Source organism: Pleurodeles waltl, chromosome 10 (genome assembly GCF_031143425.1).
Source record: "Pleurodeles waltl isolate 20211129_DDA chromosome 10, aPleWal1.hap1.20221129, whole genome shotgun sequence".
Lineage (NCBI taxonomy): Eukaryota > Metazoa > Chordata > Amphibia > Caudata > Salamandridae > Pleurodeles > Pleurodeles waltl.
The window spans coordinates 463,131,814-463,147,821 of NC_090449.1; the positions used below are offsets into that span (position 1 = coordinate 463,131,814).

The 16,008-nt window shown below is 42.0% G+C and overlaps 1 protein-coding gene and 2 long non-coding RNA genes across 3 annotated transcripts in view; all 3 read right to left on the reverse strand.

Moving 5' to 3' along the window:
• The window catches only part of LOC138260769 (uncharacterized), a 45,105-nt gene extending 39,363 nt beyond the window's left edge, over nucleotides 1-5,742 (reverse strand). Inside the window, exon 1 of the long non-coding RNA XR_011198976.1 lies at nucleotides 5,641-5,742. This is a non-coding gene — a long non-coding RNA (uncharacterized lncRNA). The remainder of the gene's footprint in view (nucleotides 1-5,640) is intronic.
• A 697-nt stretch (nucleotides 5,743-6,439) lies between these two features.
• Nucleotides 6,440-7,608, reverse strand: LOC138260770 (uncharacterized). The gene is made up of 3 exons (XR_011198977.1): nucleotides 7,430-7,608; nucleotides 6,687-6,950; nucleotides 6,440-6,492 (listed from the first exon to the last, which is right to left on the reverse strand). It is a non-coding gene; the product is annotated as an uncharacterized lncRNA (long non-coding RNA).
• A 5,346-nt stretch (nucleotides 7,609-12,954) lies between these two features.
• LOC138262429 (clathrin coat assembly protein AP180-like) overlaps nucleotides 12,955-16,008 on the reverse strand; it is a 48,461-nt gene continuing 45,407 nt past the window's right edge. The window contains exon 7 of the mRNA XM_069212328.1: nucleotides 12,955-13,217. Coding sequence (XP_069068429.1) covers nucleotides 12,955-13,217 — 263 coding nt within the window. The remainder of the gene's footprint in view (nucleotides 13,218-16,008) is intronic.

Genomic DNA, 16,008 nt, shown 5'->3' on the forward strand with positions numbered 1-16,008 from the left:
TCATCAATGATGCCATATGAAATCTCATTAGTGATGTCATAATTAATGTAATTTAACCGGTCACAAATTATGTAATATGTGAGGTCATAAGCAGTGCTCACAGTTGTCTTGGGACAACTTGAGGGGGATTGGTAGAGCAAGGATTCTAATGTTTCCATTCTGGGCTGCACTTGAAGTCATGACGCTGTTAATAGTGTTATGTAGCCCACTCTTGCCTTCTTGAATCCTCTGTAAGGACTACTCACCTGGCAGGCTTCCAAAACAGAATTCAATTTGTTAGTAGGTTGTTAAATAACATGATAAAGGAACTTTAGTTTGTGACCAAATGCTGCCCAAGCAGTAATGGGTTACTTGCAGGCAATTTACCCAATTATTGAAACTGTTACAACTTGCTAACAAGGTTTGCCTCAAAATAGAGCTCATTTTCATACAGTAGTTTCTTACAAAAAGAAGTTTCTTCTCATGCATATATTTTACAATTTACTTTCAAACATTGTAGTGTAAGTCTACATGACACTAATTTGGTGTTTAGGTTACTTTATAATACCAAAAGACAGCAATGGTGTTGTATGTGCAATCTGCTAATATCTGCTACCTTGTGGAGTAAATATGTTAAAAAGGACAGCCAAGCCTCACAATCTGAGATTTTACTAATATGGCTAAGTGTTGCTAATACTCAAACCCATCTTGGCATCCTGCACCCAAATATGAGGTGTCACATGTTTTATTTTCTTCTGCTGGCCTGTATTTGCCGGTTTCTCTGCTCCAGCAAGGGATGTCTAATTCAGATGAGCAGTGGACTGCCTTCAAATAGTGTCCTGATCATCTATAATTGAAAATGAATCCTTCTTCCTCCCCAGCCTTTCTTTCATATTCCCTGCAAATGTATTGCTTAGACCGGTGCCTGGCTGTACCCAGAGGCAAGTACTCCACCAGTACAGGTTTCCACAGCATTTCTTTCATCACCTGGGTGAGGTGCTCCACCTCGCTGGACTACAAATTAGGCAGGCTGATCTTTGCCTGCCCTTTGAATTGAACAGATCTCTTTATTCTAGCCAGCACACCCAGTTTCAGGACCACTGAATGTGTGAATTACTTTAAATTTAGTTTGTGGTGTGCATATAAACACACAGTACTGGTCCTAAATGAGTCACAAATAAATAATTTCAACCTTCTTCCTGGGTATCTAGGCCAGGCACCAGTCTTGACACTTTCATAGGCTTTTCCTAATTTGTTAAAATTTAATATATTTGAATACATATTTTTTTTGTTGAATCCCCATAACTTTCATTTCCATGTAATTATTTTATTGATAAATGTTGAAAATGGCCCTTTCTGCAGGGTTATCCCTAACGTTTTGCCCTCCTCCTCCTAGTTTTCAGACCACCTTTTTGTTGGCTTTGAGAGTCTTGGCACTTTACCACTGTTAATCAGTGATAAAGTGTATGTGCTCTCTCCCCTAAAACATGGCATGGTTGGCTTACACCTGTTTGGCATATTTAATGTATCTGTTAGTCCCTTCTAAAGTGGTATAGCATATACCCAGGGCCTGTAAATTAGCCCTGGCTCTTACAGGTACAGGCATAGATTACACAACCCACAGAAGTAGCCTTTCAAACCCATTTCGAGCCCTACACTGCAATGCCTGTGTGCGCAGTTTACTGTCACCTTAACTTAGTATTTCAAACTACTTGCCAAGGCCTTAAATCACCTTTTACTACACCCAAGTCACCCCAAAGGTAGGCCTTCGACAGCCCTAAGGTCAGGGTGCTGTGGAGATAAAAGGTAGGACATGTGCTTTTATGTTTTATATGCCCTCGTAGTGACAAACGGCCTGTTTAGTTTTTCACTACTGTGAGGGCTGCTCCTCTCATAGGTTAGCATTGAGAATTCCCTTATTTAATTTTAAGTGGTAATTTATTATCTGAAAGGAGTAGTGTTGGCATGCGTGGCATGGTAGTGAAAAATCCGGTTTACTGGTATAGTTGGATTTTGCATTACTATTTTAGAAATGCCACTTTTAGAAAGAGTTTAAAACTCTAGGTGCTTTGCAGCCTGACACCAATCCATGTCTACGGCAGAGTGACAGTTACTCTTTATCCATACTTTCCAGACAGCCACCACACAGGAAGTGCTGGATGCGACAGGAGAGGCATCTCCATCCATCTGCATACTGACAGTCTTCTTGGGCTGGGAAAATGGGAAAATGAGAGGTTTTTCACACTTTACATATCAATAGGCTGCACCCAGCCATCACACCAAGGGTCGATTTACCCCCTACTGATGTCTGGAGCCAGGGATGGGTTCAAAGAGGTCTGTGTACACTTGAAAGCGTTTCTTTTAAGTGACCCCTTACGTCAAAGACATTTTTGAGTATAAGTACAGTGGCCCTTACCCCATGTTTTTCAGAGCACTTTTGGAAGTGGGACTAAGCCTCTGTCAGGAGGACTGTTGAACTGCTCAAGGACTCACTCATCTGAAATGCTCTTCTGCTGTTGCCCTGGTACTGGCTGGATGGCCTAAAGGACTTGCTGGATTGCTTTTCTATTGTTGCCCTGTTGCCAGCTGCTCCCTGGCTCTGTTCTACAAGGACCCTACAGGAGGTACCAGGAGAGATAGCCATCAGGACTGTTGGACTGGTTGTGCTGGTCTACCTGCCTACTGCTGCCTGCCTTGTGTCCCCCCTACCAAATGTTCTCCCAGGTCCCAAGTGTTTGGCGAGCCTTGGTTCCTGCCCCTGCAATTATATAGCATGGTAAGTGATTTATATCAATACTATACTTATGCCACTAGTGCATGGTGAGCGCTCTGCATTCTCCCTTCTCTAGCACATGGGGAGCGCTGTTTGTGTGTCCTCTGGGGCCGTGACAGACTGCCCCCATGCATTTAAGCATAGTGTGTGGGACCAGCCTCCTTGCTCTCCAGTGCATGTGAAGCACTGTATAAGTTTCTGATCCCCACCACATGTCAGTGCTTAACCAAAGGAACATCAGGATTACAGCACACGTGCAACCTCAATGGAATACCCCAACCAGCATGAATGCAGCAGGTTGCCTCAGCAAAAACAAAGCTTACACTAATGGCTGTCATGCACCCTCTTCCCAAGGACTTCGGCCAAGCCGACAGAAGATTCCTCACACCCACGGGCCAGGTACACTACACTGCTGAAGTGCCACTGAGGATAGCCCTTTTGTAAGGAGGACACTTCCACTGCCTTTCTGAGCCTCTCCCTTCGACCAACGCGGGCCCCATGAGCGAGGCCACAGCTCCTGTGCTTCCCTCTGCTGCACTGCGGACAGCTTCCTTTCACCATTTCGTAAAGCGGGGGGACCAAGTGCGGCCTCCCCTCCATCATTCACATTGTGTGTGCCCCCCCTCATTTTGGACCGACCTGGGGGGAACTGATTCCATCATAGCCTTACAGGAAGAAACCTCGATGAGGTCAGCGAGAGTGGTAAGAGATTGCCGCTAGAAACATGCGTTATTTTTGAGAGTTGGAGATTACTGTAATGCAGATAAAAGGTGTGCAGGGGACCCTCTGACTTATGTATAGAACCTCAAATACTATGTAAAGCTTAGTAGAAGCATCAGTATGCTGTACCCTATGTGTTATAATAGGGAGTGATCGTTGTGCTTTCCCTGCAAATTGGTCTTTATGTCTAGCAAGATATTACATTCCTGTGGAAGCTATCAATCCCAGGAATGTAAAGTGCCATTTCTGTACTTTTTCTGCTGCATCTATGGTGACAATTTATTCCTGCATCGCGTGCAAAAATGCTCACTCATATAGACTGATTTTCTTGCCTTACATTAGCAGAATGCTGAATCCCATTGTACTACTTACATGCAATGCCTTCTAATTATGATTCCTATTGTTTTGGTTTTGTTTCATGCATAATATATTTCATATCTTTTATATAATCCGACGTGAAATCTCTTTTGTGGTATGTTTATTGTGTTTCTGTGCTAGTGTGTTGCTCTGTGCCAAGCTACTGGGGGTGAGCACAGGTTAGCTTTGGTGTGTAACTTACTTCCCCTGACTAGAGTGGTGGGTTCTACCTGACTTTGGTGCATACCCTAGTCAATCAAAAAACCCATTTCTAACAATAACCAAACTTTATTTCTATTGTTTGATACCTTCTCTAATGGATTTTGAGCGTAACACTCTTCTTATTGGGGAAATATGAAAAAGCATATCATATCTGCAATAAAGAAACAATTCAGTTCATTTAGCCAGGAGGATAAAAAACAGATTACTGCATATTTATTTAAATTATAATTTTTTTCATTTGAAACAGTCCCATGGAAGTTCTCATCTTATATAACGAGAAAAATCAAAGCATGATAGTAGAATATAGCGATGGCAAGGAGATGGGGAAGTGGGCACCTTATGGTAACCTGATGGCTCAGGATGGTTTAGGCTCACCCTCAAGATAGTGAATTGTAATTATGTTCTTACATTTGCTGGCTAGTTGGTCTATACAAATATTTTGCTCCCAGGTGACCTCAGTCTGTAGACACATCCTTCCAACAGAACTTTCAGTAAGCTGGAATGTGTGCAGATCTTCCTGCATTCAAGTCAGCTTTTCCTGGCCGACCCAGTCCAGCATGCAGGAAAGCGCTCCATCTCTGTTGAGGCCTCAGAGGAAAGGCTACTTAGACTTGGGCCCAGTTTGGAAGTATAGCAGCAACCCTGCAAAGATTCCACACCTGGTCCCATTTTCACTTCTTTCTTACACTAATGTAAAGGCCTTCTCTTTTTCATCTACTTTCCTACGATTTCTGGATCATCAAGAAAGATAATCGGTGAAGGTTCATATAAACAGATGTATAACTAATGCAACACAATTGTGTCCATTCAGGAGACTTCGACTTTGGAACAGATTATCTACAACACCCAGTTCCTCTAGCTAATAAGGATCCTTTTAAAATGTTTGACATCATCACCTATCTACAAACTAAATGTTCCACCTGACTTTTTCTAGCTCTCACACCAGCGATTAGGGATTTTTCAAAATGCAAAGGGCTAATGTATGTATCCATTCACTCATAATCCAATAAGTAATAAAAGATAACACATGGTGGCTGGTTATGTGACAAACTGTACATAACATGGTGTACATTGGCATTCTGCTTTTGTAGTTTACTGTAATACATTGAAAGTGTAATCAGGGTATGCAATGAATAGATTTGCAATCATGGTTTTCAGAGTTCTTGGTCATTATGAAATTATTAGCTGGCTGAGATAAAAAGGTCCTTCCTACCCAGCGTTTGTCAGATGAATTTTGACTTTTGACCTTGTGGGCACTGTAGGAGCTTCATTTAACTGACTGCTGACCCACTACTAAGACTTCACACCCTTAACTGCCAAGGGGGCATTAGTGGACATTGCAGTGGATGCTTCTGTTTTCGCACAAATCGCCCGCTCCCATTCACTGCTTGTTCCCTCTTGATGAGCACTGAGGCAACGCCACAGTTATGTACAACACTTTACAAAATCCAAATATTAGGAAATAGTTAATCGCACAAGTAAAAATAGGCCAAACAGACTAAGTACAGTAGTGTGAATTCACATGTTTTATGCATACTGATTAGACGAGATACAGCAATTGTATGCAGCAATGAAGGAATCATACCCACCACCAAATAAATCTATCACAGCAGAAGAGTCCACTTTTGCAGGAGAAGCTGTGGGTACAGGAGGGGGGGCTGCAAATGTATCGTCTAGAATAAACACAAATTGGGATGAAAATTAATCTGAATATAAATATTTTGCTTTGATGATATATTATTTATAAAAATGTGTATCACAATGCTGCAACCAACACACTAAAAGTAAAGGAAGCTCAAAACAAGTCAACATTTAATAATAGTGAGATCAGTGATATCGATTCCCCAGTTGCCTTTTCAATCAATGTAGTGCAGACGAAAGTCTGGATACATGGAATTATTTGTGATGTCGGGATTAGTTTATTGCAGTGGCACATAAGCACATAAATGCAAAATAGACTAGGGAGACTTTATGCAGTGTGTAATGTGTCTCTTAAGCTTCAAACACTGAATCGTTTTTCTGGTATGAATTAAAGCTAAAAATAAGTTTACAAGAGTACAAAGGGTCTGTGTGTTTTCAATCTGGCGCTCACACTTTTTAAATGCGGAGTTCTTCAATACTACAACCATCATAGTATTTGAAAGAAAATGATGTGACATGTAGAACCACCACTCACCGGACAGCAGATCAGCAGTGAGAGAACTCTCAGCCAAAGGAGAAACCCCATGGGAAGCAGATGAAAAAGCATCTTTCAAAAAACAAGGGCAAATCATTGGCAAATAATGTTTCATTTCTTGCGAGATAAAGCAGCAAACACAAGCCATGCAATTGAAACATTTAACTGAGAGGGTGTGATTTGTTACCTGAATCAAGTAGATCAACGTGAGGTGCAGTGTCAGACTTGGGAGCTGTAGGTACTTCTGATACAGAGTCAAATAAATCTACAACAAGATCAATAATGTGTTTATTTTCAGAATGCTCAGCAAATATTCTGAGGTTAGAAAATGTAAATGGTGGCCATTGTCACTTCAAGTATTTCACGACAGACATGCACATGCAATTAAAGAAGAAGGTACAATAATTTGACAAGCCAGAATTAAAATCACCTAGATGGAAATTATGCAAAATAATTTACCACCAAATATATCTAGAGCAGGAGCAGTGGTGGTGGAAGTGGTGGTGGAGGCAGATGTGGTGGCGGTTGTGGTAGTAGTAGTAGTAGCAGTAGTGGCTGCAGCAGGAAAAGGAGGAGGAGGAGGAGAAGGAGTAGTTGCAAGAGCCGGAGAGGCTGTGCTAGTTGTAGGGGTAACTACAGGAACACTGGTCTCAGTTGGCTTCATAGCAAAAAGGTCCAGCTCAGAAGCAGTCTCTGCACTACCTTCAGATGGGGCAAAGGGGTCTTGTAGAAAGGGAAGTAAAGAATATACAGGATCAGTAAGCAGGACATCAGTGAGACCATTCACAACTATGGCCAATATATGTTGTACAAGTACACAATACAAATGTACTCCCCAAATCTAACATTCATCACACCTCCCTCGACAAGCCAGTCTAAAATTTTGAGACAATAAGAACTATGTCTCTTTTCCAATTATGCACAAATATTTTCTCATTAATTTATACACCTCACACCAATCTTGTAACTTCTCAATAACGAATTTTAAAGAAACAGACTGACTGTGAAAGAAAAACAGAATTCAAGTCCTGCCATATTAGCCACCCTTATCATTTTTTAGCTATTCAACATCAAGTAAACAAAATGAGGGGCATACAAGTGGCAGACATTGTACAACTACTCACAACTGTGATTATCAATTAAAAGGTGTCTACCTAAGACTCTAACAAAGAGAAAAAAAAACTTCCCAACATAAAACCCACCATTTCCTGAACATGCATCAAGAGCTGCTGCAACAGGGACGGGGGTAGCTGGTGCTGCTGCCCCTTCAGGTGCTGCAGGGGTTTCACCAGGAGAAGCTGCAAAGGCATCTAGAGTGCATTTTTTAAAATAACAGAAATTAAAAGATGAAAAAAGAGCAAAAATATAGAAAAGGAATCAAAACAAGTTGATCTTCCTTATACAACATGAGTTACCTTTTGACGTGTTCATTGAAGAAAATAAATTCCACTTTTCATATTCATCATTGTATATTAGTTTTACATTGATTTAATTTGTGAAAAGGAACTACATCAATGTACAAACGTAAGTGTTCTCATTGTATAAGGTCAGAGAAGCATGTTTATGTGGTACTACAAATAAACTGTATGGAACTAACAACATTTTACACACCAGATGTCAATCAAATTCTAAAAGTTCAATATTAGTCAAACAAACTGTATGAACAGCAGTGATTTTGCACAAGGCTGCCTTTCTTATCTCATGTGCTAAGAATGATCAATGGTTCAAAGTAACTAATTTTATCTTACAAATTGATAGATAAAAAGCACACAATCTCACAGGACAGATGGAAACTAAGTTCAAATGTATTATTTTGACTAGTCTAAACTCCCTACTTAGAAACAATTTAGGTATTTGAGTTAACCTATTGCAGTGGTTGGTACACATTCAATTTTTATCAAATACGATAAAGCAGCCTAAAATAAAAAATTACTTCAGTGCATTTTTGTAGTGCATATCATCGAGTTGAACTTGCACCTTTTTTAATAATCCTAACATCTTGGGATCAGTACTTGCAAGGTATTTTCCTTAATTCCTTAATAGCTGACCAGATCACCACCTTGCTACTAACTAAATACAAATCCAGAGCTGGGGTCAGGACAGAGGGAGCTACTTTAAATGTTTCCATGACACCTACTGCGTAATGCACTGTACATCATCATCATAAACTGTTGAGTCTGTTTGAATCCATAATGGGCTTCTGCAACCACATCATTCATTGGTTCACCAATAAGCAGTAAAAATTGAGAACCATACTGCCTCTAATACAGTCTCCCCCAAGACTATTTTAGCACCATTTGTTTTTAATTGCCAACTAAAACCAAACTGTACTTGATTCTTGAGACACAGTACACTAGTATGCCGATGGCAGACAATTATATGTAAAGACATAATCCATCAATGACATAATTAACTCCTGATTCTGTCTCCGGAGTATTCTGCAGCTGATTTCAAATATTTCCCTGTTGCTCTAAATACCCCTCCTCTTCATAAAAATCATCCTGCTCACTACTAAGCATGAGACAAATTTGATATAGCACTCTTGAACAACTTTAAAATTTGATGAGTTCCATACAAAAATAAGGTATGATTTAATTGCCACTAACTTACATGCAACTGTGATGTCATACAGACATAGGGCTGCATGTGTGATGTTATACGTAAATAATAAAGAGCAAAAAGTGCAAGTCTATTGATTCAGCTTAGGACAGTTGCCCTGAAAAAAGAAATTGAACTTCAGCACCACACAAATTAAACACACAAACTTCCCCAAGGTAAAGGCACTGCAATTCCTCTACGGTAAATTTCCACTGAAGTTCTGCAGAAGAGTAAATGACAAGGGCACTGGTCTTATTTGGAAAAAAATTTACAAAATTCTAAGCAACATTTGGATAATAGATCACCTGAGGGACAGCTGTTCACAAAAGTGTACAAATCCTTCCAGGAGGGGCCCAGCCATGTAGTGTGAAGTAATTGCCAGCTCAGGTCAAAGAAGCGGTTTGTGAGCAAGTGCTGTATCTTACATCTTCTTGAGAATCAATACCACATCTCAGTGCAATAAACATGTTTTTAACTAAAACCAACTGGATGGGGCAAAACTATAAACGAATAATACCCATGCTCATTTGTGTTCAAAGCAATTGTGCTTAAAAAAATAAAATTGTCTGTTCGTAAAAGGCGTTTATGAGTAAAGGTTCATTGACATTTACTGCAGCTATGGACATTTTGACAAAAAGTGGCTAAAGCTGACAGACCAGTTAGCTCCATGTCTCTGGAACACAATTTTCTCATTACTGGACTATTTTTGTTATCATGTGTTTTATTCCAATCGGTTTAAACCTCAAGTAAAACAATACTACAATAATATGAACGCACTCAAGTATTAACTGAAGCACAAAATCACAAACAATATGTATTTGTTGCAGCTACATCTATGTATATTTTAAGGTTGAACTGCTTGGGCAGTGGATACCTCTTTAGATAGTATCTACCCAGTCCCACATACCCATTTACAGACAGGAGATGAACTGTGTGTCTGAATCACGTTTTGCCTGCTACGCTAACACTCCTAAATCAGTAAACCATGCTTAACCCAGCAAAGATGCCAAAACAACAATGTAGGAGTGAGTCTGTCGGCCACACTAGCTTGAGGCTTGTATCAATCAATATCAACAGAGCATTAGTGGCAAGTCTCTAGAAAAGATTCCTGGGTCAGCTGCAAAATCAGTGTAGCCAACACAAAGTTTAGAAAGGTAAGTTCAAATGGGAAATTGGAGTATCCCGAAATGAAGTTGGAGGATCCAGAATTATATCAATAGCCAAAACCCAGGAATAATAAACTAAAGACAAGTGCAGTATATATTAATTTCCATTTGTACAACAGATAGAATGCTGTAAATAGCATAAATTTCCAAAAGGAGGGAACACGACATATGCATAAGGAAGACATTCTGGACTATATCCAATGTAAAAACAGAAAATGCATAAGTAGGTAGGAGAGAAGAATGTAGGCATTTCAACAGTAAACTCCTTTGGAATCGCCTTATTCCAAGAACAGGATAAAAGCTTGGCTATCATTCACTGATGATCTATTGCCAGGAAACTTTAATTTAAGAGATCGGAGACAAATTCCACAAAGAATTGCTTGTTTCATAAGTATCGGCCTACACCAGTCAAAGTAATATCTGCAAATCAAATCTAACTTGGATCACATTTTAAATATTAGGAAACAATGAGACAAATTACTCAGAAGTGTTTGTCGCTGAATTTTAACAATGGATTTCAAAGTGATTGTTTAAAAATAACACACAACGGGGAACACACACTTTAGCTATCTAAACTTATTTTTATTTTGGTTTAAAAGGATTATACAACAAACCAAAAATCAAAAATAAGAGTATGTGGGGAGAGCAGGTGTTGACACTTAAAGGGTCTGTTGGTCCTGGTCCTTTCCGCAGGGTCACCACCAAACATTTTGACTTCACGCCTTCTGTTTTCTCAACCCATTTGTTTCGTCTTTTAGGGCTCTCTGCTTTTTATCACTGGTAACCAGTGCTGAAGTGCCTGTGTGCTCTCTCCTTTAAACATGGTAAAATTGGCTTACATCCAATTGGCACATTTAATGTACATACGTGCCACTCATAAAGTGGGAGTGTAGGTACCCAGGCCCTATAAATTAAATACTACTAGTGGACCTACAGAACTTACTGTGCCACCTACTTAAGTAGCCCTTTAAAACATGTCTCAGGCCGGTGTGCAGTTTCAAACTGCCATTTCAACTTGGCCAAATCAACATTTTTCCAACATAAAAGACAATTCTGAATACACAAATGTCACCGACTAGGGTCGGCCCTAAATAGCCCATAGGGTAGGGTGCATTGTATTTAAAAAGTTGGACATGTATTTTCAAGTTTTACATGTCCTGTTAGTGAAAAACTCACAAATTCTTTTTTTCACTACTGTGAGGCCTACCTCTCCCATACGATCACACTGGGTTGCCTTATTACATTTAATAGCTTTTGCTTGGGGCAGGCAGGAATGTCATGTTTACTATCTGGAGAATTGTGATTTAAATCCCTCTTTAAGGATAAAGTAGGATTTTAAGTCATGATTCTGAAAATTCAACTTTTCAAAAAGCCAGCATTTTCTTGCCCTAACCATTTGTTGCCTGCAGTCTGCTTCCTGGGTTGCATACCTAGGTGTAATTGGCAGTAAACCTTTGCACATTCCTCCCAGACAGTAGAGACAATAGAGGGCTTGGGCGTTGCCAGGATAGGCCATCCATGGCAGGGTGGGGTGCAAAGCAATGCACAGACCAACTTGCACTTTAAATAAACTGCCTCAGCTATCAGACAAAAAAATTCTCACTAGCTTATTTCAACTGCTGACAGACTAGGACCAGGAAATTCTTAACACCTTTACGGGAAGGAAAACTCCAGTAGCTTCTCCCATTTCAAAATTAGCAAAAGGTATGAAAATTGGACACTCAGGACCACTCTTCAGTACACTCATGGCTGTATGGGCACTACAGAAGAAGGCCTGCCCAGCTGCCCTAGGCCTCCACTGTGTGCTTGAGGTCTGCCCTTCTGACTGAAAAGGAAGACTGGACCTGCTCCCTTCATCCCAGGCTGTTTGAATGACTCCAGGTGCATGTTAGCTGGCCTCTTATTATGAGATAGAGGGACACTGTAAGAGGCTGGCCCTCTATGCACTGTGTAAAACTAGGCACACTGTGCAGGGAGTCAAGACAATCACACATTGGTTTCCGAGGTTAAAAATTAGACTACCTAATGCTCCAATTTTTAAGGTAGCAGGTCGAGCAGTTAGGCTAATCCAGATGTGCTAAGCATTTGTTGTACTCACAAAATCAATCATGCAGCACACACACTCAATGAATAACTTGAGACGAGACTTTATAAAAATGCTTCAGACTTTTATATAATGTTTAAGACCAAAATGGTTAAGATAAGTTTAGTACTTTTTGAGTTATGATTTTTCAAAGTTTAATAAAGTTCGTTTTTTTTTTTTGCATAATTACGCACCATAGGAATCAATAGGCAGTCATTTTTAAAAATGCATTCAAACATCGTACAGCTGAGTTACCAGTCACTTCTTTTGCAGGATGGTCGATGCAGTCGGTGGGCATCTAGTCCCAGCTGGAGGGCCTCGGTCGCATCCCGGTTCCGGCGGGAGCAGAGCTGGAAAGTCTCTTGGCATAGGCAAAGGGCCACCTGGAAAATTAGATGATTTGCAAACTTAAAGGTGGTGCCCTGGGGTCCCCTTGGGCTTTCAAGGTCGCAAGGGGTCGGGGACCCGTGGAGCACAGCTGGTTCCTCATTGCAGGACACAAGGCGGCCGGATGCAGGGCAAGTTGGAGATCTAGGAGCTATGCGCAGTGGAGTCCTTTGGAGCTGGAGGTGAGTTTCTGAGGGCTACTTACAGGACAACGGGGTCACTCAGGCAGAATGTCTGGGGTGTTCTGGAATTCCCTCAACTGGGGCGTCCTCCTGATCTTTTTTTTTTTTTTTTTTAGCTCAGAGGGAGCTGGTCTTCTGGTTGTCCGAAGTCAGCGGACCAGTACCCAGGGTATTGGCGTAACTCTGCCACTGGAGGACGCAGTGCCACCAAACTTGGCACACGTGTAGGTTGCGTCAGGGAGGTCTGTGTGTCACCTGGTCCGGCTGCAATTTCCGGTTGCAGAGACATCGGCCGGTCAGTGAAGTGACCCTTACAGGCTTTTTGGTTCTTGGTTGGTTGGTGAGCGCTGCCTCCACTCAGAAGGGAGATCTGGGATGATTCTTGAAGCCTGGTGGTCCCATGGGTTTCCTAGGGTCACTCCTGTGTCCAGGTCCTCTGCAGCATTGATTTTCTGGTTCTGGGTGCAGCAGGTAAGGTTTGGCACCTTTTCTTCTGCAGTAGGTCCACAGTTCTCTTGCTTTGGATCTTCTTTGGTGCTGATCTTCTTTATCCTTTTAAATCTGATTTCTTGGTCTAGGGATGCCCAATAAATACTGAATTTAGTGGGCATATTAGGGGGAACCTGGCAATGTCCAATGGGATACTTATCTATGGGTGGCTCTACCTAATTTAGTGACCACTTCCTGTGGGAAGGGTCACTTCCCTAAACCTGATTGGCTATTTTCCTCTATTTCAAGATGGAGGAAACTTAATTTGAGGGTCCACTTCACAGGCAACATCTTAGGGGTAGTGCATGCTAGGTGAGGCTGCCACTCCTACCCTTTGTGTGGTTTTCCACCTTTGCTACCTCCAATAGTGGAGGTTTGCAAAGGTGGAGCCATTCTGCTGCTAGCAGCAGGCCTAGGGATCATGTTTCAAGGGCGGTAGCCCTTTGAAGCTCACTGCCAGGGCTGTGCACATTCCTGTGGGAGGGGGTGTTAGCTCATCCAGCCAGGAAGGGCATTGACTTACAAACCAGAGAGACAGGGCTCTCCCCCTGGTTTGTATAGTGACTGTCAGGAAGTGGTAGGTTGGATGAAACCAGTCAGCAGCCATGCCAAGATAGTTAGCATTTGCAGGGGGCACCTCTAAGGTGACCCCTGGGTACATTTTATCATAAATCCAATACTGGTACCAGTTTAGATTGATCATTCTGAGATGCTTGATATCAACAACTCAGGGTTCAGAGTAGCCATTATGTAGCTGGGAAACTCATGTTGACCGGTGTTCAGCACATACACTAAAATGGCTACACTGTTCACTCACTATGCCCCAGGTTTGGCATGGATACGTGGGGGCATATTGCTCATGAAGCTATGCACTCACATATAATATGGAGCACCCTACCTTAGGGCTGTAAGGCCTGCTGGAGGAGTGTCTTACCCATAGTAAATGTAGTGTATGGGGGACAGGGCACACAGGTAGTGTGCAAGTCGACTTTTGTGTGTTAGGTTTGCACCAGAACACTCAGCCTGCTATGGCAGGGCTGGGTGCATCCGGATGCATGGCCCTAGAGTGTGGCACAATCAGTGCTGCTTCCCTCAGGGGCTTACCCATAGTACCCCATGCCCTGGGTACTTACGTAACTTTCACTAGGGACTTGTAGTGATAGCTAAAGGTGTATCCAATTACTTTTACATTGTTTTAGGGAAATAACACTGGCACTGGGAACCTGGTTAGCAGGATCCCAGTACACTCCAGTCCTAGTTACATTTAGAAACAAGGCACAAAGTGTGTGTGTGGGGGGGGGGAAATACTACAACAAGGTGCCAGTTTCTCACAGACACAACAAGTTCCAGAGGTCTCCCTGCATCTTTCCAGTTGGCCTGATGCTGTGGATCTGCAACTGGATCTGCCTGAGCTCTGCTTCCCTCTGCTGGAGTACATTCCTTGACCCCCAAAGAAGTGCCTTCCAGGTCCTGGACCTTTGGTGCTGTATAAGTTGAGCTTCTCTGAGAAGAAAAGGAGAAATTCTTAAGTTTGGGCTCTTCACAACAGCGAATAGGCCCATTCACACAAAGATCATGCCGCCTGCCAATGCGATGCTCTGATGAGTCTGACTTTCCACATTACAGCAACCACCAGTGACGACCGGTAACATGAGATCTGCACTTAGAACTACAGCATTGACAGCACACAGTGACCACCAACACCAAGCTCAAACATTGACCATCCGCGATGAATTGTCTTGCTACAGCGATGGCCTTATGCTACACTTGTCCAGCTCTTCATGCTGCAGTGATGACTATTCGCAACACTATCCCTGCTCCTTACAGCCTCCTCCGTGTATCTAATTCTTTGCTCTGGATTGTGGAAGATAACCTTTTTGGCAGGACTAACCGGTTTCTTGTATCCGGCCCACACTTCATCATGGTCGGCCTGAACTTGTGACTTTCAACCGTTCTCACATAACAAGATAAGTTGAAGTGGTGCTTTGAGGTGCTATACTTATCTTAAATCTTTGAAAGTGCGCATCTCCAGTTCTGATTGGATTTTATTTCTTTCGATGTCAATTTATTCAATTTTACTCTATTTTGCTAAATTTGTGTGGGAGGTTTGCGTTGTGTTTTCACTTTGTAACTTTTTTTTAAATTCTTTTTTTTTTTTTTTTGTTACAAACTATAACCAACAATAACATACAATGCAGTGCAGGTTATAGCAAGACATAACATTATCATTATATCACAGTAGCAAAGGGTATTATTCAACAAAGTCCAAGCAATGAGACAGTTAAAACCACTGTACTAATATTGCCCTCCACCCTGCCATCCCAGCCCAAATCATCATGAGACTAGACATCACATAGCTTGTAGAAAACAGAAACATGTTGAAACAATAGTTGGTCGTCACCTGCTCGGAAGGTTCAATCTGTATCCTCACCCCCTCATCCTCCGTACTACCTACAGAGCTTAAGTCCTCCACACCAGTAAACCGTTCCAGTAAGGTTTCCCAAGCCGCTACATCAGTGAGTGCCCTCTCATCCCCCCGGTGTCAGGGGCATATGCTGTTCCTCGGCTGCACCCCATTCCATTAAATCCTGTATCCAACTGGAGATCAATGGATTCTGGGTGCTCATGCAACCAATTGCTATCCTGCGCCTAGCCAACACCAGCGCTAACTGTGCCAGTTTATATGGAATGCTCCTGCCACGTTGTTTCTGCACCACTCCCAAGAAACAGGTCATCAGCATTTCCTCCAACCCCAGTCCCGTAACCTCCTCAACTTTCACTGCCACTTCCTGCCAGAAGTCATATACTGTCCTGCAAGTCCAGGCCAGATGTAGGAAGGAAGCACCAAGTGTACCACAACTAGGGCATCCCGCTCT